This window comes from Cuculus canorus, chromosome 8 (genome assembly GCF_017976375.1).
Source record: "Cuculus canorus isolate bCucCan1 chromosome 8, bCucCan1.pri, whole genome shotgun sequence".
Lineage (NCBI taxonomy): Eukaryota > Metazoa > Chordata > Aves > Cuculiformes > Cuculidae > Cuculus > Cuculus canorus.
In genome coordinates, this window is record NC_071408.1 from 17,848,876 (window position 1) to 17,870,595 (window position 21,720).

The following is a 21,720-nucleotide window of genomic DNA, read 5'->3' on the forward strand; positions in this document are numbered from 1 at the left end:
AGGTTAATTTGACCAGGGTAAAAGACCACGATTTGCAGAAACACACCAAGAGGCAGCCCAATTTCTGCCTGTCATCTCAGGGAAGGCCGGGCAGCTGCCTGGTTAGCATGCTGGCAGCGCCACAAGCCTAGTGCTGGATGCAGCTCTGCACAGCCCTCTCCCAGGTGGGCCCTTTTGCCTCAGCCAAAGCATCACTAAAAAAATAAGGAATATTTTGATCTTGTTGGCCCTGAAGTATCTATTCTGTTAAAAAGAAATAAAAATTAAGAAGTCTTCCTTTCCCTGCATATGACTCCAGAAGGTATTGGAAAAAAAAAAAAGCTTTACATGTAGCCGAGACAAACGACATTGGTTAAAATTTCTTTAAGAAATACCCAGGGGCTTTTCCCACACATGCTCAGACGCACAGTCTCACGATGCTGACTGAAGTATCTTGTGCCTGGAGCCCATATTTCCTTCTTGTTTCCTTTTTTATTCCAGTAAACCTCAACCCGACATCTTCTCCCCTCCTCCTCCTCAGACCCTGCATCTTCAAACCAGTTACACGACATGGCAAAAATTAACTTCAAATATCCTTGTTTCCCACTGAAAACATGGCTCATCCACACAGCTGCACTATAAAACCTCAGAATCCCATCTATCATTGATCGGCTTCACAGCCCCAGTCTGAGCACGCAGATAACATTTAAATTCATCCTCTGTGCATCACATCAGGGTGAAAAAGCAGGTTTCCAAGCAGAGGATAAAATAATGCTTAAAGGACCTGAATGCCAACCAGCCCATCCAGGCCCAGGCTCCCTCTCCCTGTCCAGATCTCTGCCTCGCCAGCTGGAGGAACCAGCAGCTCTGCCGGAGAACCAGGCATTTGCGTACCCAGACCTGCCTACACAGGGCTGGGGATGGAACTGCAAATAATCTGATGGGCTTGGTATTCTATCACCATACACCAGCTTGCCAGCAGCGGGCAGGGTGCTTCAGTTTGACTGGGATTAGGGAGAGGGGAGGATATTATTATTATTATAATATTATATTTTTTTCAAAAAGGAGAAGGATTTACACACAGGGGTTCAAGTGCATCCTCCTTCCTCCAGCATCGCACTTAAAACTCTAGTGATCCTGAAAGACATGCTCAGATCATCACCTACCTTCCATCATGGTGGCAGAATTGCATTCCTCAATTTCCAAGAAGCCTGAAAAAATACAGGAGAATACAATCCCAGTTACCAGATGCTTAACGTAAGCCCTCAAATCAAACGCCTCCAATCCCCGGCTCGCTTAGCTGCCAGAAGAACAAGGAGATAAAAAAAACCAAACAACCAAACAAGAACAGTGCTGAGGCTAAAGGCAGGCCATAGATGCTGCTGTGCCTGTATCACCTCCAGGACCACCGGAGGATGCTGAGAAAAAGGGAGGACGAGCCAGGCTCGGCTCTGCCAGCAGCACAGCGCGTCCCTCCCGCCCCGCACCTCCTCACATGCGCGCTCGCTCCCGACACAACCGCCCCCCCCCCCGGGAACACACCAACCTATTTCCCATTTTTCCCCCCTCCACTTTCACCAAAAGCATCACCCCTCTTCATACCTCGTGACGCACTTCCCCTCCCTCTAATCCTATTGCAGCGGCTGGGGGAGCCAGATTAATTACCAGGCGCTGTCAGATTAGGAGCATGCGGAGAGAACGGCTGGGAAAGGGAGGGGGAAAATAAATCCAGTGTGGATAAGACAGCGGAGCTCGCTCCGATAGCACCGGCTGCGAGCTTCAGCACGCTTGGCAAGCAGAAGGACTGTGAGCTCAGGCCCTCCTCGCCTCTCCAGCAGCCATTCAAGAGAGAAATCCATCGGGCTGACGTCACATCGCCAGCAATTAGCCCTGAAAGGATGATGCAGGAGAAATATCTCCCCAGCCGCCTTCCAAGAGCACCTGGAAATTAATTTCTCATGAAAAGCAGCTGAAGCATCTCCAGAGTAGGGAACAAAAGATACTGGGGAAGGAGAGGGGAGGATACCGCCCACCCAGGGACCCCCCCGCATCTCCCATCACTCTGGCCAGCAGCAGCAGGTTGGCTGTCCCTGCCACCTATCAGATGCCACCCATGCCAGATGCTGCCAGCCTGTCCCAGCAAACTGCCACATCCCCCCATTTCTTCCTGCCAGCATCCAGTCCCCTGGTACGGGACCTCACCTAGCCCCAGCCAAACCCTCAGTGGGGTGTGCCACACTCACCAGCTGGAAAACTGTTTCTGAGGGCTGCTACAAGGGCAGGGAGGGAGTTTGGCTGGAGGTGACAGGCAATGCCAATGTAGGAGTTAGATGGGACACGACCAGGATCACTCCAGTAAGACTGCTCTGGCATGCTGAAGTCTTAACCAACTCCTGAAGTTTGGTTGTATTATTTTTTTGCTAGCAAGAAAGATGCTTTAAATTACCTTACAGTGAAGGGGACCTCACACAGCTGCAAGAACAGGAGTGGCATCTCTGGCTCATCTGAAACAGCACACACCACTGCAAGGGACAGTACGGACAACCTCAGCCTGGAGGCACCCGCGGATCTGTCCCTAAGGTCACCACTGAAGCCAAGCACCCAAAGACAGGCATTATGACCATCAGGACAAGCCTGCATGTGCCGAGGAGCTGCCTGCCCCTGCCTCTGCTCCCTGCTGGGCACAATGGCAGCATTTCAGCACAACCAGCCCATATCAGCCCTCGCAAATGCAGCTTTTCAGTATGAGTTTCTATCTGTGGTGGAAACTTAACTTCTACCTCCCAACCTGCATCATCACCTTTAGGACCCCTCTCACTCAGCCACATGTACCTTTCAGGACTTCACTTTTCTCACAAGCAGAGAGAGAAACACCTACACCATTTTTCCCATTTAAAAAAATCCAAAAGCCAATCCCTCTAAGGGTTTGGTTACACCAGTAAGGAAATGAGCTTCAACACCAGGTCATCAGCTCCAGCATCCCACGTCCCAGGCCCCAAAGCGTCTCTGGCTGCATCACTCCCTCTATCCCAGCCAGCAAGAAACACCACCCTGCACTGGGGCAGAGGGATGGGATTATTTAGCAGATGGTTTCTGTTAAATAATCCCCATAAGGAGCTCCTGCAACCTGCTTCAGCTGCTGCACTTCTGGCACAGGCATAAGGGTTGCAGAGAACAGTTCCAGCACCTTTGGGAAATCTGTTTGTAATTCCAGGGCATCCGCTGCCCCTACAGACCAGGCCCAAAATGTCCCAAGGAACCAGGCTGGCACACGTGGCAGGACACCCAAGTGAAGGGCATGCACCTACCATGTCCAAATCCCTCCTGGACACATCAAAATAACACTTATTTTTTGGAATTCATATAGCTGCTGCACAGCAGGGCATGGTGCTGCCAGAGGCACCTCGCACCCCAGCAACCTTGCTTCCAGGCTGGGCAGACCCAGCAACCCACCTCAAACAGCACTCGCAGCGCTTATCTTCATGGCTTATATTCCTTAAACAAGTGAGAAGACCTGTAACTTCCCCTGCAGCCCCCCTCCCAGGCTGGGCAATGGGAAAATAAGTTATCTACACCAAATTCCTCCATTTCAGTGCTGCATTACGGCAGCCTCTGCATCACACCACCATTAGATGGGAAACTCATGTGTTATTCCTCACCAGAGTGCAGCTCCAGCTTTGGTCGGATCTGTGGGACATCTCTACCTTATGAAACAATTCCTCCCACGCGGCAAGACCGAAACTGATCTTCCTGAGGGCAAAATCAACCCCACCCTAAGGACATAATGAACCTGCTCCCTGCATGGGATCATCCCAAAGTCAAGAAGCACAGGGAGAGCTGGATCGTTGCTGGAGCCCATCCGCCTCCCCAGAGAGGGCGGCGTGCCAGCAGGGCCCTCTCATTTCAAGGTAAAATTGATATTTATGGATTTCCAAATGATTTCCAACCATGCTAGCTGACACATGGACATTTCTTAGCAAAAGCACTGGAAATCTCAAGCAGCTCCTGAAGGATGCGCAAGTAAATATCAACAGACGAAGTCAATGGCCTTAAAAAAAAAAAACAAACGGGCAGAAAATGAGTCACTGGAGTGCATTACTCATATCCGAGCAGAGTCATGCTTTCGGTACATGTGACAGGAGCGGCGGGAGCAGAGGAGCCCAGCTTGTCCCCCAGCTGGCTGGGGACACGGTGCCCCCAGGGCAGGCGAGGAGCGTGGGGCGCAGTGCAGATGCGGATTTGCTAAATAAAGCTCCAATCCTCCAGCCTCATCCCCATGTGGGATCTGGCCCTGGCAAATCCCCCAGCATTAACGGGCAGCCGATGGATTGTTTACATCTCCACATATATGGTCCCACAACCCTTTTGCTAAACCATAATTAAACCTCTACTAAAATTAAACTCATCCTTTTATCTGTTCCAGGTGGAAACCGCAGCAGACGAGGTCAGACCCCTGTCAGCGTCATTACAGATAGCTCCAATCACCATACAGGATTTCTACCCCATTACCTGCAAAACAGACTTTCCAACAAAGTTCAACCATTTCTCAGTTCTTCTATAGCATTAGTTTCTTCCGTACCAAGTGCTGTATGTCGGTGTGTGTTTGCTGGAAGTTATAAATCCAAGGATGCAGGAGTTGCATTGTGAACATTTGTTCTGTGCTGCAGAATAGCTAAAGACAAACCCCAACTCTTGCACAGACTGCCATTTGGGCCCTAATAATGTGACATTTTTGCAAGATTCCTAGTTTAAAAGACTTCTCCTTACCAGGGAAGGAGGCTGGGATGTGCAAGGCCCCAGAAGGGTCATCTCGCCCCAGTCTCTGCTGAGCCCAGGAGGGCACAGAAAGCAGATCAGCCCATCAGCCAGGTAACAAGCACCAAACAGGCTTGCACAAGCTTCTTGGAAATGCTGCTGCTGGTGGAGCTGAACCAAGAAAGGGCTGTGCCCCAAGATGCTACCAGGCTCAACCTGAATTGTGTTTTGCAGGACCAGAGCATTGTACGTGCATCCACAATCCTGACATGGGAGCTCATAGAATCATAGAATAGATTGGGTTGGAAGGGACCTTAAAGATCATCCAGCCCCAACCCCCCTGCCATGGGCAGGGACAACCCACCAAATCGGGCTGCTGAGGGTCCCATCCAACCTGGCCCTGGACATGTCCAGGGATGGGGCACCCACAGCTTCCCCGGGCAACTCATGCCAGCATCCCACCACTCTCATGGTGAAAAATTCCCTCCAAATGTCTAATCCAAATCTGTCCCACCTCAACTCAAAGCCATTCTCCCCTGTCCTATCACCCCATGCCCCCATAAAAAGTTCCTCCCCAGCTCTCCTGCAGCCCCCCCAGGCACTGGAAGACCTCTATAAAGTATCCTCAAAGCCTTCTCTTCTTGAGGCTGAACAACACAATCAGCCTGTGCTCCTAGCAGAGATGTTCCAGCCCTCTGATCATAGCCTCCACTGGACCTCTTCTAACAGCTCCATATCCTTCTTATGTTGAGGATTCCAGAACTGGGAACAAGCCCTGCCATCCACTGGGCAGAATATCAGCCCTCCCTGTCCATCACAAGGAGTTCATTGCCACTATCCTGGCTGGGAAGCCCTGAGGACCGCATGCTGCACTGACTGGAAGGAGGAGAGGATTGGTGCCCACCCTGCATCCCCGCACATCACTGGGCACAGGGCCCCTTTCAGGATGCAGCTGCTCCTTGCTCCACAAAAAAAAAAAAAGCCCGTTAACTTCTGCTCTATTAGTTTTTTGCTCTATTCATCCCTGGTTTTCCCATGCACAAAGTGCCGCCAAGCCCTTTCCATCTGAGTGAGCTGCTCCAAGGAAAGACACAAGGGATGCAGGAATGAGCTGGGTCCTTGGAAGTAAACCCTCATCCATGAGACATGCGCTTGGAGAGGAAGGAGAGCCGGATGGGGTGCCTGCTTTCCCAACAGCACTAGGGAAAATGTGCTTACAATGCATTTAAGGGAAGACTGAATGGAAGAAGCTCACCACAGAAGCAACTGTAGAGCAATACAGCACAGATACACGCTGCATGCTTGGCCCCACTCCTGCCTCTTGCCTTCACCACACACCTGCCCCTGCTGGAACAAAGGAAACAGTCCTGGGGGACGTGTGACTACGGGTGGGCCCCAAGAAGCACCCTGCAAAATGCTCTGCACCATGCCAAGCACCCCCCAAAAGCACCCAGCCCAGGATGAGAATCAATGCAACAGCATTCTGCAAGACTTCAAACCATCCTTGGTAGGAGCAGCCCCCTCAATCACAACCAGAGCACAAGTCCCAACAAGATTGGAAATGGGCAGTGGTTCCCTTGAAACCAACACAGCGCTTTGCGGGACCAACTGCCTCTATCACCAGGCACGAGCGGGATGCCGAGGGAGGCAGAGTCCCACACACCAGAGCCAGCAGCCCCATTTGGTGCTTGCAAACCCTCATATTTTGCTGAGTAGGGCCCTTCTGCTGAGCGACAGCCGGGTGCCCCTGCAGCACAGAGGTGTTGGCAGAGCAGAGGCACAACCTGCACACTCAAGGGGTGATTTAACGCTGTCAGAGCCAACTCTGCCTTATTTAATAGCTATCATGTAAGCAGAGGTAATTAGGCTATGCCCTGGAGCATAAAGGCACGATTGGAGCCCCACACACACCCTGCAAGCTGCTCCTGCCAGCACGGCTGGGATTTCTGCTCCCTATCACTGCAAATCACACTGCAAAGAAGCACCACATTCTGAAACACCCATTTACCAGCACCACTGATGGAGCGGTACCCAAAACCCACCTCTACCCAGCCAGGAGGGACAACTGCACGCACCACATCAAAGCCCATCTTCCTCTGCTGCTTCCTCCGCTTCCTCTCAGCAACCTCCCCTGCACCAGGAGCTTCTCCTGGCCCACACCCACACCCTGCTAATCAGGGGCTAATCAGGTTAATCACCTGCCCCAGCACCCCAGCACCAATCCTGATGGGAATGGGGTGCAGCTGAGGGCTGTTCTCCGCATGCTCCAGCTCCATTATCCCCCTGTGAGAGCCAAAAACTTTATCCCCAGGGCCTCTGCAGCCACTCACACCTCTAGGCTGTCACCATTTCTGGGCCTGAAAGGGACAAACAGCCCAACCATTCAGAAAAGGGGTGGCAGAGGCAATATTGTTAATTGGTTAGTTGGGTTTTTTGCTAGAAATAATGCTTTCAGGAGCGCTGAAAAAGTCCTTGTGTGCCCCACAGGCATGGGGTTTTGCACCAGCAGTCCTGCTGCGTATTATTAAGCCCATTCTGGATTTGATCACCAGAAGCATCAGCCCTGAGTGTATTTCCAGGATGGAAATGGCCCTCCCAATCTGCACCCAAGCCCAGGATGGGGTCAGCACTGCACCCTGGTTGCCCACACCTTGCCAGGCTGGGGACAACCCACTGCTCCACATCACAGCCAATGTCCCTCCCCATCAGGTACTCCCTGCACAACAAGCCCCCAGATGCCATTTCATCCAGTTCTGCCTGGAAAAGACATTCATTTCATTTGCAGTGCTGCACCTCAAAGTTGGAAGGAGAGGCTCAACGGCATGCAGACCGTGAAGCAGGTGTCAGTTTTCAACTGTGAAATCAACCTTGTAGCAACGATGTTGTCTGTGAGTATTTCAAAGAAACTTTGTGTGTTTGTTCACTGTTCACTCATTACACATGAGAACAGATAAAAGCAGATTCTGAGCTCCTGGGCTGTTCTCCTCTTGCACACAGCGTAAGCGTTACCTTAACTAGAGTATCGGTCAGCGAGGGGAAAGAAGGTTCAAAAACCAAGGCGGCTTACTACGACCAGCAGCAACACAAAGTACACTGAGCCAAAGATGCCCTGCCTGGCACCTGGTTTCCACTCCAGCACTGGCTTGGGAGAGCTTCTCGCCATGGATGAGCACAGCCCCAGGTACCCTACAGTTCTGGGATCGGATGCTCCACTGGTCCAAAATTTTTTTGCACTGGTCCAAATCCAATAATACTTCAAACATTCTTCACTCTAGGTGCACCGGCTTATTAACTTTAAATAGGTTAAGAAAAAACCATCCACCTTGACTATGTAGCACCAAACCTGTGTTCCCTGGGAGCAACAGGGAGCTGCATTCACACAGGAGCGCAACCAGCACAACTCCCATGGGTCCAGGAAAACCTGGTGCCAGCTGGAACCCCGCTTTCTGTGCAGGTGGGTGCAGGTTGATTGGAGGTGTGGCTGGCAGGGCTACCCTTGAGGATATCCCGCTCCCCTCCCCAGCGCTGCAGCCGGGCACCGCGCAGACACGTTGCTGCTTTTTGATAGTTGCCCATGTTGGGATAATTTTTATTTGAGGCAGGGAGAGAAGAAAAGTTGCAATCCAAAGAGCTCAGCTCAGAATGAGGTTATGGAAAAAAATAACATTTTAATGCTGAAAATATTCTTACCACTGGTCTGTTGCAAAACCCTTCTACCTCTGTTCCCCCTGCCCTAAGAGCACTCTTCAGAGATGCTGCAAGGATTTACCTGGATTTTGCTGTGGAGAGGGCCGTTGCTCAGGCATCGGGGTGCTTCTATGGGTGTCACCTCACCTTCAAGGGTGTTTCCAGACATCTGTGGGTGGGAGCATGCTCTGTGGAGAAATGATGGCCAGCCTGATTGGAAGCAAATGGAGGTCAAATGCTTGCCCCTCTTGCTGCTGTAACCTCAAACCTTGTAACTCCCCACCTCTGATGTGGTGACAACGTCACGTTTGGTTGAGCACCTATAAATGTGCTTCATGTCATTGCATCCTCCAGCTGCCAACAGTGTGGCCCACATTTCCTGGGGAGAAATGTTTGTCCTTCCCTTGCAAAAAAAAAATTTTAAAAAATTATATATTTTCTGAAAAAAAAAAAAGTAAGACCCTACAAAAATGCGTAGGAGCTGAAAGTGGTGCATGTTAGATGGGAGGAACAGAAGACGGGAGACAAAGAAGACGGGCAACGGCTGGGTGATAGGTCCAACAGGTCTGTACGGGTCCAGCCAGCTGCACTTGCACAGCAGCACAGAAAATGTGAAATCATGAGCTGCTACAGAGCAACCATGATCTGCTACAGGGCAAGAGGGAGAGATGCTGGAGCACATCAGAGCACGGAGAGGGCAGAGGTTCATGCTGGGAAACATGTGTGCAACATGGCAGAAAAGGCAGAGAGATCCCCAAAGGTAAGCACCCCAAAGCAGGCCTCGAGCCACTGCCTCCAACTGTGCAGGAACGCAACTGTGCATGGATCCAGTTGTGCTGGGGTACAGCTGTGAACTGTTCCAGCTGTGCAAGGCCCCCCCAGCCATGCACCCCTCCAGTAGCACACAGTCCAGCTGTGCAACCTTCCAGCTGTTCACAGCCCTGGCCGCACAGGACTGCAGCTGGCCATGTCTCCAGCGGTGTGGGGCTCTGCCATGAACCGCTCCAGCTACCTGGATCTCCAGCCTTGCATAGCTCCAGCTCTGCTGGACCCCGACTGTGTGCATCCCTGCAGCGCGTGTCCCTGCTGTGTGTGTCCAAGCTGCTTCTCCTGCAGCAGAAATCCCCACCGTGCACATCCCAGCGCTGCAGTGGCCCACGGCACGGCGCTGTGCTCTGCAGTGGGCTGCGGCCTCGGCAGATGGAGCTGTGCAGCTGTGCTGGGAGCTGGGCACGGGCAGGATGGGAGCTGTGCAGGGAGCTGGGCACGGGCAGGATGGGAGCTGTGCTGGGAGGTTGCCATGGGCAGGATGAGAGCTGTGCAGGGAGCTGAGCACAGGCAACATGGGATCTGTGCTGGGAGCTGGGCATGGGCAGGATGGGGCTGTGCAGGGAGCTGGGCATGGGCAGGATGGGAGCTGAGCATGGGCAGGACGGGAGCTGGGCATGGGCAGGATGGGGCTGTTCAGGGACCTGGGCATGGGCAGAACCAGAGCTGTGCAGGGAACTGTGCACAGGCAGCCATGCACAGGCAGGATGGGAGCTGTACAGCTGTGCAGGGAGCTGGGCACGAGCAGAATGGGAACCATGCAGCTGTGCTCAGGCAGGATGGGAGCAGTACAGCTGTGCAGGCAGCTGTGTGCCAGCAGGATGGGAGCTGTACAGCTGTGCACAGGCAGGATGGGAGCAGTACAGCTGTGCAGGCAGCTGTGTGCCAGCAGGATGGGAGCTGTACAGCTGTGCACAGGCAGGATGGCGCTGGCAGCAGGATGAGCTCCACGCTGTGGGGACCCGCACTCCCTGGAGACCTCTCCCTGGCCCTACCATTGTCACAGACTGAAATCTGTTCGTAGCGTGGTGGTGACCCCCTCCTCAGGACAGTCAGCCAGCCCCAAAATGCCACGTGCTGCACCGTGAACTGCAGCACGCTGCACCCCAAAACACAGTGGGGTGCACCCCGAAGCGTGGCATGAAGCTCAGCCGGAGCGGGGCTGCTCACAGAGCACATGTCAGGCAGCAAGACTGGAGGGTGGCAAAGGAAGAAATGAAGCAGAACTATTTCAAAATCCTCTGTTTGGCCCCATTTGAAGGTCACTCAGACACCAGCAACAGGGGGAGGGGACCTAGGGGAGCTGGAGACCCTATGTGGGACACTGGGCAGGACTCAACTTCCAGCAACAATGCCCTCCTGCAGGGACATATCTTCTGCAATACATATGTTTTTAATTGCAGCAACCTTCTCTCTGCAGCGAGCAGCTTGCCATGAGGATGAGGGTGTCCCCAGGCTGGTCCCACTGTACCCTGTGGGCCAACCCTTCAACCAGCACCCCTGCAGCCCTCCCAGAACGGTGCCAGACTGCAGCTGGCCCAGCTGCCATGAGCAAAGGCAGCATTTGGCCCCTTGTGTGGAACCACATCGCCAGCACAGAGCTGCACCCAGCTTGCAGCATGTGAATCCGAGTGCTCCCAGCTGTGATGGGCTGGGAAACCCTAGAACACAAACAGGTGTCCCAGGAGAGCCCCCTCCGAGCAGGTAAGGAGGATGGAGCTGCAGAGTACATCCTGATCCTGAAACAGAGGGATCCCACAGCCCATGTGAGACAGAGCTTTGCTGTCTCCAACCGCCTGCAGCACCGCAGTGACAGAAGTGGTGACAGCATCTGAACAGGATGGCAGAAATTCTCCCCCAGACCAGAAACTTATGCAGTGAGGGCAGGGGTGGAGATGCCCTCTGGGATGGGAGCCTTTGGGCAAGGGGAGCCCTTGGAGATGGAGAACCCTCAGAGGTGGTCCCTTTATGTCACCCCAAATGGGACATTTGGCAGAGCTAAAACACTTAAACATATATTAAATCACATCAGCTGGGCCACAACCTTCCCTGTTCTTCCTGGTCAGTCCTGGAATCCCAGCCAGCATCCCTGCTGCTGGATTGGGACACCCACCTCCCCTTCTCACAGAAGCTCGCACTGCCATGAGCCCTCAGGCTCCGTTCCAGCACCACAGACTCGATAAAATCTGTGCTTTTTGCACCAGCCCCCAGCTCCTTCCTGTTTTTAACTACAAAACTGTCAGTGCTTTGGGTTTTCATTTCTTTTTTTTTTTCATCTGTAGGACTTCTAGGTGAACTTTAAACCAGTGGCACTTAAACCTCCACAGCCAGCAAACAGCTTCAAACATTTTGCAAATCTATATGGCTGGATTATAACCTGTGAAATGCTCCATCCTGCTGGCTGGCACACAGAGGGGGACAATGCTGTGGACCACGGTGCTCTCAGGGACAGAGGGAACCCCTCAGGGAACAAGTAAGCAAACCTTGGTAGGGCCAAAATGCAGCATTCAGCTTCCAGGCACCGAGCACCCCCTGCAGTAAAAACACATTTCTAACCGTGTTTTTACTGTGTGCTCAAACTGGAGGCAGTTGCTGTGGCTTCAGCCATCCCAGCGTTAGGTATCTGGTGGTCCTAGTGCAGGGACTAGCATCCCTGTCTCCTGCCAGGCCTGTGGCGAGGGACACAGAACAGCCCCAGACACCAGCCCCGGTGGCTTAGTGCAAAGCTGCTGCTGCCTATCATTACCCACAGCAGGAATCTGCATTCTTGAAGCACTGCCTTAAAATAAACCTAAGATTTCTTCAACAATTATCACCAGTGAAGAACACCTCGAAGGGCTGGGGCTGCGGCAGAGAAGGGCACCAGCCTGCAGGTGCCAGCGTGCATCGCTGCTGCGGATGGTGGGTGGGAATGCACGTGCTCGTCCCTAACTCCTTCAGACCAGGGGGAAAAAAGAACATGGAAAATCGGCCGCACACCCAGGAGACTAGGCACAGCGCCTGTGCACCATGGGAAAAAGCTACAGAGCCAGTTTATTATTTTATTTGTTTGCATCATGGTTTCTATTAACAATGCTGACCTCCAGGTCAGAAGTTTCCTGGCAGTGGCAGGGGCTCCGCAGGACCCTTGTCCCTGCACCCTGGGCAGCTGGGAAGGGCCAGCTCTGCTCCCAGCGCAGAGCAAACAGTAGCTCATCCACAGGCAGGTTTACAGCTGGTGGAAATCTTCCCTGAAACCTCAGCTCTAGAGCCTCAGCAGGAAAATATGTCCTCGGGGACGGCTGCCACTCGGGCACTGCTGAAGCAGGGGCTGTCGGTAACATCCATCACTAATGCTGGCAGCAAGGCGGGAACAGCATGTGCTCCTCCTTATCCTGTGGCCACGAGGCTGGAGGTCCTGAGCCTTTCCAGGTGGGCTGGATCCTGCACCACTGACCCTTCAACACACTCCAGCTCCTCCTGGACCCAGAACCGCTGAGCATTGCACACCCCTTCTGCTCCTCTGGGCTGCCCAGCCCAGCTGCGTTCCCTGGTTGCACGCCCCAGCTGCATTCCTAGGAGTTACTCCCACTCTGGAAAGGCCCACACTATGCACCTTGTTTTGCTGCAGGTTTCACTTTTTCATCTGTTTTTCCACCCAATACCAGAGCAGCAGCGATTCCCAGACCCTCTGGGTGCAGGCAGGAGCAGCTGGGGTGTCACTGGAGGCAGCACAGCTGCACTCGCAGGAAGACCACTGGGGAGGGGGGAACACGCACCCATACACACCATCACTTTGGGCCCTAATGAGAGAGGAGGAAGCTCTGCATCACTGCCTGCAGGCGGATGTGCTTCCGATGCTGAAGGAAACCATGAAAACCCCACAGGGTGCTTGGGGCCAGCAGGAGTTCTGGAGGTGGGGACAGTAAAGCAGAGACAAGAGGCATCCTTTTCCCCTGAGGAAAGAAGGAAAATGGAGCCAGCAAGCTGTTCCACACCTGAATTCGGATTTCCCATCCCAAAGATGGAAAGAAAATGAGAGATTTGGGTTAATTTTGCAACATAGCTGTCGTCAGAGCATTTCCTCCTCTGCTGCTGAGAAGGAGAAATGAAAGAAGGCTGTTATTTCGGCACCAGAGCCATCCCACCGCGTTTGCATGCACTCATGCTGAAGCCACTGCCTGGCAGAACTAGGTCATTGGAAAGGGAAGAAATAAAGCGAGCGAAGGCTGGGAGGAGGGGGGTGGGGAAGAGCACGGGCAGAGGAGAGCGGGCCAGGGCAGAGCACCCTGCGCCCATGTTGGCCTGGCACCCAGGGACACCACCTCCCCTCCAACACATCCACCGGCAGGTGCTCACCTGCAACTTCAGCTTTTTGCCGTCTGTCCTAGTTGGCCACTTTCTACACCCAGAACTGCAAATGTTTTTCCAGCCCGATAACCCATTTCCCATCTCTGCACATCCCTGGGAGCCACAGGCACTGTGCTGGGCACAGCTTGGGCACAGGCACCACAGCAAAGGTGCGTGTAAATGATGCACAAGGGTGAATTCACTGGAAAAAAGAGAAATCAGCCTCGGCACCACTGGCAAGTTTTCACCAGTGGTTAAATCCCTGGCAAAATGCTGTGCAAAACACCCCGGGAGGCATTGCGGCTGGTCTCGCCAGGCATAGCCGGCTCCCCTGGCATCAGCCGTGCTGAGGGTGGCCCAGGGGTGTCCCCAGCGGCACAGGCTCCCCTATCTTCCCCAGCGCCTGCCGGCAGGATGTTTTTTACTGGAAAGTTAGTTGTTTTGAGTCAGGCTGCAACATGAAAGCAACCCGTTAGCCGGGCCCCGGTGCCGCCCCACACTGAGCAAAGGCTGTGCTGCTGGCCATGGCCATCGCCTTCCTGTCTGCACAGCCTTCCTGTCGCCACTGCCACCGGCACTGGCTCTGCTTCACCGACAGCTGCCGCGCAGGAAGGCGAAGGTCTCACAGCCAACACAAGGGAGAGCGCAGCCGTGGCCTCTGGCCACAGTCACTCTTCTCTTCCCGTTCGTAAGACCCTGCAGGGCTCCCCGTGACCGCTGGTTTTTGGCCACAGGAGGGTTCAGTTTTACTGCACCCAGTGCCAGCCGAGCACGGCAAGCACAAACGCCTTCGCTTGCGGTCGAGATACCGCCCACACTGACCTGTTAAAAACAGCAGCACCAAGAGCCACAGGCAGGGTCATGCTTTCATTTATTCACTTCATATAAAAATCTCTTAAGAATGCAGCTGAACACAATATATAATACTGTAACATACATTGTGTGAAACTCTTGGAAACAATAAAATAACCACCTGGAACAATGCAGTGTTCAACAGACATACAAACCCATTGATCATGCACAACTGTGCTATTTTCATTAACTAGTTAGTCACAAGTTGGACCAAAAGCTTGAAACATATTTTACAAACTGAGATTGACACCGCTCACGATGCCGGACAAGCTTTGTCAGAAGTTTCACAGCACAATTATTACATCAGTTCACATTTTTGTCATAGAAATTCACATTGGGTTGTTCAGAAATTGGAACGTGACATTGAAAAGCCGTCCCGTTTGTGGGGGGTTTCTTTTACAGCCCCCACCCCCTCTAGGTTTTCAGCACTTCCAACCACTCACCCACTGCCCTGGGGTCCAGTCGCCCCTTCAGCTCGCCATGAAGACGAACCCTCTGTGGGCGGCTGCCACCCAAACGCCCTTCCTGGGTTGCGTCTGTCTCTTCAGCTATGTTCAGGTTCTCGTATTTTATGCAATACAAAAGGTTACAAGAAAAAAAGGCAACTCTTATTCCGAGTTTTCTACACAATTAACATTGCCGCCGACAGGCAATGTTAATTCATATAAATTAATAACTTACAAAACATTACAGTATATACATTACATAATAAATACACTGTTATAAACAGTAATGGAGGTGTTAGAGCTCAAGGCAGTGCAGGAGGAGGATGGTGGACCTAAACCTAGGAAATGTGAACAACAGGCGAGAGAAACACTAATATCCGAGCGTGCAACTTCCACTGAGCCAAGGAGCTGCCAAGGGGGAACACGCGTCACACGCGGCCTTGTCAGGCCTACTTATACATGTACTGCGCTGTGCCATGGAAACAAACTACCCTCTATCCAGCGCAGAACAAAAATAAAACCCCTTTGAGGAAAAAATACTGTCATTCCTAGCGAGTGAACAGAGATGGTGCATGATGGCATGAAGTGACTTTAAATGGGTCGCCTGGGGTACTAAGAAGACAATTAAAGGTGCTGTAATGCAAAACAGAGGGTCTCCCTTCTATTTAGCCTGTAAAAGCGATTAACTGCATTAAAGTGACAGGTATTGCCCATGAAAAAAGGAAGACTGCTTCTTGTAACAGGAAGAATCAAAAAAGTATCCGTCAATTTTGAAACACTTTGTGTCGCTTTTTATACTAAACTCCGTGTATTTTATTAATAGACTCTTGAAAAGACATGAAAGTGTTTACAAAGAAGGCACACAGGTCTGCAGACAGGTGGTCAGGTGGACAGGTTTTATATGGAGAGTTATTAATCAGTAGTTTCTATCAGTTTAACTGGTATAAATTCCAAAACTAATAGTATAAAATCTCTCAGTTGTGTGTCATTTACTCTTCAGTCACGACCCAAGCCAGCTCCAGGACAACATGATGCTCTTAGCTGACAAGGCTGAAACCACAATGTAAATCACCTATTAATTTCCTGAGCAATCATTCACTACACGATCTTTAACCCTGACTCCAATCTCAAGTAGCTGGGAAGATCTTTCAGCCAATGTTAGACACAGGCTTCAGACCCAGGCTGCAGGCTAGTCCGTGAGACTGCTTGCAAGCTCCTTAAGCGCTTAAAATCCACTCACACAGGTACAGGACATTATGTGTCGACAGGAGACGTATCTTCTGTCACAATTTCAATGTTCGCCTCCCTCTGTGAATCCTCTTCCCCTGGGTCAGCCACGCAGAGTGTCTTTGTATTGCTGAAGTAGCCAATGCTCTCACCATCCTTCTCCGGTCCATCCGAATCCTCCTCCTCCAGCGTTAGTTCAAACTGGAACTTCTCCATCAGGTTCTGACAGTCCCTCCCCTGCTCCTCCAGCGGAGGAGATGGGCTCTGAGGTATCATGCTCTGGTACCAGTTCCTGTTGTCCTCCAGTGTGTCCAGGATGTCCTGGGCGTCGGGCTGCACCAGGTCAGCCCATGTCTCCCAGAGTGGATGGACAATGTAGTCAATGAATCCCACCTGAGAAAGACAGGAACACGCATGCTTAGGGAAAGGGAATAGCTAGGAGGAGATGGGTGTCTAGAAAGTCCAAATGCTGTTAGTACATTACTTCTACAAGCAAAATACTCTCCCCAGAACAAGTCCTTGAACCAGCACAGTCTAACTGCAACATAACCAGCTGATATGCAAAGATGCACCTACACTGGGCTAGGGTGATCTTGTCCAAGATCAAACCTTGGATGAAAGTTTAACTAAAAGCAGGATCCACCGGGAAACTCGGTGACAGAGCTGCCAATCTCACCCCTGACTCACACGCATGTTTTCAAATATCCCTGTAGATGCCCGCTTCTTGACTAGTGGCTCAATCCCTGCCCTACAGAAGTCAGGCTAAGTCATCAGTTTGAAGACAAAGCATCTCACTGAGGGTTACCTCTCACCAGCCATCAGCGCACAATGACATTTTAGACGGTTGTTGGCTCTACCCTGGACATGGAGAAAGTTTGTGGTCTCTCAGACAGTATTCCTAGGTGCCTGCAGACAAGGCTAGTGCCTTTATGGCAACACTGCTGTTACCTCATGGGGCTGGCAGCTATGAAAATGACAGGGCTCCTAGGGCAAGCAGCCATCCTAGTGCCGCTGGATCCCACTGCTTTTATGGACTGAAGTTTGATCTCTAGGCATATTTTACTACCGTGTGTAATTTGTACCTATTCTGAACTGTTTTGTGGTGCTGCACCTTGAAACGTTTCAGCATTGCTCCTCTGCTCTGCCGAAGCAGCCACTGTGTTTCTCTGCAGGGCTTGCCCTGGTAGAGCTTCCCTTTCCTTTCATTTTGTTTTGGAAAGAGCACAGAAAGCAGGTCAGCTCGTCCCAAGAAGTACTACTCCCGCACGAAGGCGGATAGATTGCTGTTGCCTGACTCTTGTGGAGTGATGTGCCAGCGGTGGAAACAGTGAGGGTTGTGGCTGAGTCTGTCAACCCTTCCGCCCGCTGGCGCGTAAGCTCTGAGCTAAATCATTTTTCAATTGTCTGACTAAGAGGACGTACGTCCAGGATGGAGAAAACTGAATGGCCATAAAGAGGATTGAAATTCTTCCGTCTTGGCAGAATGTGTCACTTCTCGCCCTGCTGGACAGCATTTCTGTGCTGCAGGAATATGGCTCTCAAAGGGGCCAGACTCAATGTGCAGATGTTTGCTTTGGAAATCACACATGCCTCCTTCAGACACAACAGGATGTCAATAGAACCATTAACATTCAATTGTAACATACTGTTGAGGCAGCTTAAACAAAAAGGTGATGAAAATTTCCTGCAGCACATGTTCCGGAGCACTTTTAAAGTAAAAAAAAGAGTCCTGTATGGTTACTCAACAGCTTTGCCACCACCCAAAACACTCAAGGGCTACACAGCACCAATACCTAATGATTGGTCACTTTGTAATGAAGTAATTTTTAATTTAAACAAACTCCCCAAATAATGGAATAGCTGGCCAGATGGCTCAGCACTGATCTTACAATATTGTGTTGTAAAGAGGTAACACATAGAGCTTTGAGATATTGGAACATGATTTTGCCATCAGTTCCTTGTTTCACTCCAGACAGGACATGCCACCTCCCCTTCTCCCTTGCTATTAGGTTGCAGCCATTTTGTGCAATTCTTGTTCTTTTTTGCCTAGCAAAAATGCCATTTTGAAACCTCTGTGAAGTGTATATGTGAAACAAAACATTAATTAGAGCTCACACATGGAGCACATGGGCATTTTCTGGCCAAGCCTGGCCAAAGGATGCATTTCTTGTTAGGTTAACAAATAAGACAGATTTTTCCAACAAAATCACCATGCGGCTGAGTGAATAATTTTGAAACCACTTGGCTTAGCCCTCAAGGACATTTGGAAATAATTATCATCAATTTTTTTACTTATTCAAGCTGAAAAACCTCGATGATGACTTGCTCGAGCCATTTGAAAACAACAACCAAGACACCATTATATAAAGACTGGAATATGTTTAGGCAAACATAAATTACTGGCTTCATTACAGACTAACCGGATGAAATTTTACGGCCTGTGCTACACAGGTCAGAACAAAATCTGACCTTGAAACCATTTAATCTATGAATCAGAACTAGGAATGAGCCAGTTCATCTCAAAAAACAAGATATATCTAGCTCCTTTTAAGGTTTGTACATACATCAGTAAATATTTCTTTGACTTCACCTGGCACAAGGCAGCTCCACCAGACCTCTAACTCAGCCAGCCAGATCACGCACTGCGAAACTGTTCTGCACAAGGCTGAGTAACGACTGACATTCAGACTTTTTCAGTGCCTTGAAGTGGATCTCCAATGGAAGAAGATTGTAACCCTGCAGTTCATTGCTATGAATGTCTAATATTGGGCACAACGTCAGTTAGTTTGGGAGGTGCTTAATTAAGAAGACTGGAGGACGTGAAGGCAGGAAAGACCTGACAGAAGGGGAGATCAGAATTGCACTTTTCAAGCCCGGGGAACAAAAGGAAACCAACTCAGTCTGGAAACCGAGACACAAACAGGGAAAGATGGACATGTATTTGGAAATGAGGAGATGCCAAGGGGTATATAAAGAAGTCTGAAAGCCTTGCCAGTCTATATGAGCTTTGGGCACAGCTGTATGTCAGGGTCAATCAAAACCAACCCTCTGAACAGCTGGCTCTTTGCCTAATTGTGCTAGAGAAAGCAGATGAATTATGTCTCTGCTTTAAAACATACAAGCTTAGGCAGTACAAAAATGCAGCTCACGGCCAATTACCTGTGATTTTTCCACTGATGCTGTGTGTTTGTCACACATTGGACTGATTTCCATTCCTCTTTCTCGCTCTTTGTCTCCCTGCTGGAAGAACTCCTCCATGATCCTGTCCGTCCACTGCCGGTACAGCTCCAGAGACTTTGTGGGATTACTCAAGTCCGCACAATGTACCATATTTCGGAGAACCTGCAATTACATTAATCAGAATACTCATAAAATCAAATGGAAAAAGAAGACAGTTTCAAGCTGTATCTGCTTGCTCAATTCAGAAGGTTTAACCACAAGACTTGTCAATTATGCAACAGCCTATAAAAATATTAACATCGTAACATCTCTGCATATGAGCCTAGCTGCTATGATCTGCTTCAAAAACATGCTGTATGTTTTTCAGACTACCTGATACTTACACAGGGTGCAGTTGTGGCGCTGGTTGTTACATCATATAGTTTGGTTTTGAGTGCAGGTGATGTCGACTATTCAAAATTTATTTCCACACTCTCAGATGGTTAAATGTTCCTACTTTATTAAACGAGTAATATCCCTTCCACACATAGAAAAAATGTGCCTGACTAATTGTGGCTGCAAGGATCTAGACAGCAACAGAAAGAGATGTTTTAACATCAGCAGCCTTTTCCCATGAGGCTATTCTTAAGAAATGGAGAGAAGATCAGAACGTATCTTGTCCTCCTAACTACATAATCCTGTTCCAGTACTGCTTCGTCTTTCCTGTGAATCGAGGATTAGAATATATAGGGAACAGACTGTACATCACTAATTTCAGTTCAGTGTGAGAGTCGCTTTAGGTATGGAGTTAAATTCCTGCAAGCAGGCAACACTACGGCAATCTTACTATACTTTTTCAACAGGAGAAACAAATAGGAGAAGGCAGAAAGGAAATTCAGGAGCTCTCAAAAACTCAGACTTATAGATTAACTTTAGAAGAATGCACGTGCTTGCTGTTCCGTGCTTTAAGTGTTAAAAACATAATGCCTTTTACCTAAAAGATATTGGACCTCCTTGTACCTTTTTGTGGTGCAGGACAGAAGAAAAATGATTGCTGAAAATTTAGGTCAGTAGCTTCTATATATGGCTCATTTAGAACCCACAACAGGAACAGGAACACGGTTTCTTCAATCCCGAATAAAATATGCAAACCCCAGGAAAGCTGGCAGACGTACCTGTATTCTGTCTGTGTAGTTGTCTAGAAGAAGGACTCCTGAACTGGTCACTTTCTTGGTTTCCACCATAGTCTTCAGATCAGCTAACAGACTCATATGCTTGGACATATCTGTTGCCAATACCTTTACAGAAGTGAAAAAAGGAACTCAGTACAGGCAACCATACAAAGCAGCCAGTTTTTTTAGTTTAAGAAGGGGAGCAGTGTATGCATACCATGTCAATCACCATCTTCCTGAGTGTCTGACGCTGTTTCTTGGTCAGGTTCTGGAAGATGTCACAGTGCTCCTCTTGAAGCAGTTTGAAGCCCACAGCAAGGTGGTGGTTCTCCAAGACGGATTCATCATTGTACATCAGGGCTAGTTCGGAATCTAGGAAAGCAAGACAAATATGTGACTCCAGCATGTGAAATGTGTGATTCCAAAGAGCAAATGCTTGGCCTGGGTACTGAAATGTTTATATGTATGCAATACATCGGAAAATGCTTTCTTTTTTTGCTTCATGTGTGCCAAGAGCATGCGGTTTTCTAATGTGAGCACATATGTATATAATATAAACAACCCTTTGCTTGGTTGTAATGAACCAAATTATACTCCATTTACTTAGTTACGGGCTTCAGAATCACTGACAACAGAAAGCATGAATTCTGCAAACACACTTTCCAGAAAAGAATAATACCCATATTTTGGAATCAAGATACACGCTTAGCCTCTTGCGGAACACAATATGAACCACAATATTTAGCTTTATTGTTGTCAATAGCAATAGCATTATTTATCTTACATTAATAATAAAATTTGCACTCAGCACTGGAAGAATTATTATGTGTTAGCAAGTAGTAATATTCACAAGATTCAAGGGCACTTTGCAAATTGCACTACAATAGCTTCCTTTGTTAGGAATTTCATTTTAATTACTGCTTTGTTTCAAAATGCCCAACTAGTTTACCGCTCAACATTTTGTGAAAGCAATGCAGTCTGAAAGTCATAAATCGTGACCTCAATGTGATGGGAAGTGCTTTTCCATTGGTTTCCAAGTTTGCAGATGAACTTGGTTTTGAAACAAAACTCACTTGTATTAATAAGAAATTGATTGGAGACCCCAGGGTGATCCACATCATGAATTGCAGCTGCAAAAATTGCAGCAAGGATTTCCAAATCAGTGAAGACAGCCTAGGAAGGAAGAAAGGGAATTTGTCAGAAAAGTCCTCATGTTTTATCTCTCAGCAGTTTGGGAGGCTGATTTAGAGAAACAAAATGTGCTTTTTAAACTATTTTTTGAGGCA

General features: G+C 49.7%; 2 protein-coding genes across 21 annotated transcripts in view; both read right to left on the reverse strand.

Moving 5' to 3' along the window:
* Positions 1-8,556, reverse strand: part of SGIP1 (SH3GL interacting endocytic adaptor 1) — a 67,530-nt gene extending 58,974 nt beyond the window's left edge. For 6 of the 11 annotated variants that reach the window (XM_054073067.1, XM_054073062.1, XM_054073066.1 and 3 more), the window contains exons 1-2: positions 8,504-8,555; positions 1,146-1,190 (exon numbers count right to left, since the gene is read on the reverse strand). In XM_054073067.1, the coding sequence (XP_053929042.1) occupies positions 1,146-1,190; positions 8,504-8,540 (82 nt within the window). In that variant the 5' untranslated portion in view covers positions 8,541-8,555. The other 5 variants (XM_054073059.1, XM_054073061.1, XM_054073058.1 and 2 more) reach the window with 5 other exon arrangements.
* Positions 8,557-14,438: 5,882 nt separating this feature from the next.
* The window catches only part of PDE4B (phosphodiesterase 4B), a 220,749-nt gene continuing 213,467 nt past the window's right edge, over positions 14,439-21,720 (reverse strand). For all 10 annotated transcript variants that reach the window (XM_054072467.1, XM_054072466.1, XM_054072468.1 and 7 more), the window contains 5 exons: positions 21,508-21,607; positions 20,652-20,806; positions 20,438-20,560; positions 19,263-19,445; positions 14,439-16,496 (listed from right to left, as the gene is read on the reverse strand). In XM_054072467.1, coding sequence (XP_053928442.1) covers positions 16,131-16,496; positions 19,263-19,445; positions 20,438-20,560; positions 20,652-20,806; positions 21,508-21,607 — 927 coding nt within the window. In that variant the 3' untranslated portion in view covers positions 14,439-16,130. The remainder of the gene's footprint in view (positions 16,497-19,262; positions 19,446-20,437; positions 20,561-20,651; positions 20,807-21,507; positions 21,608-21,720) is intronic.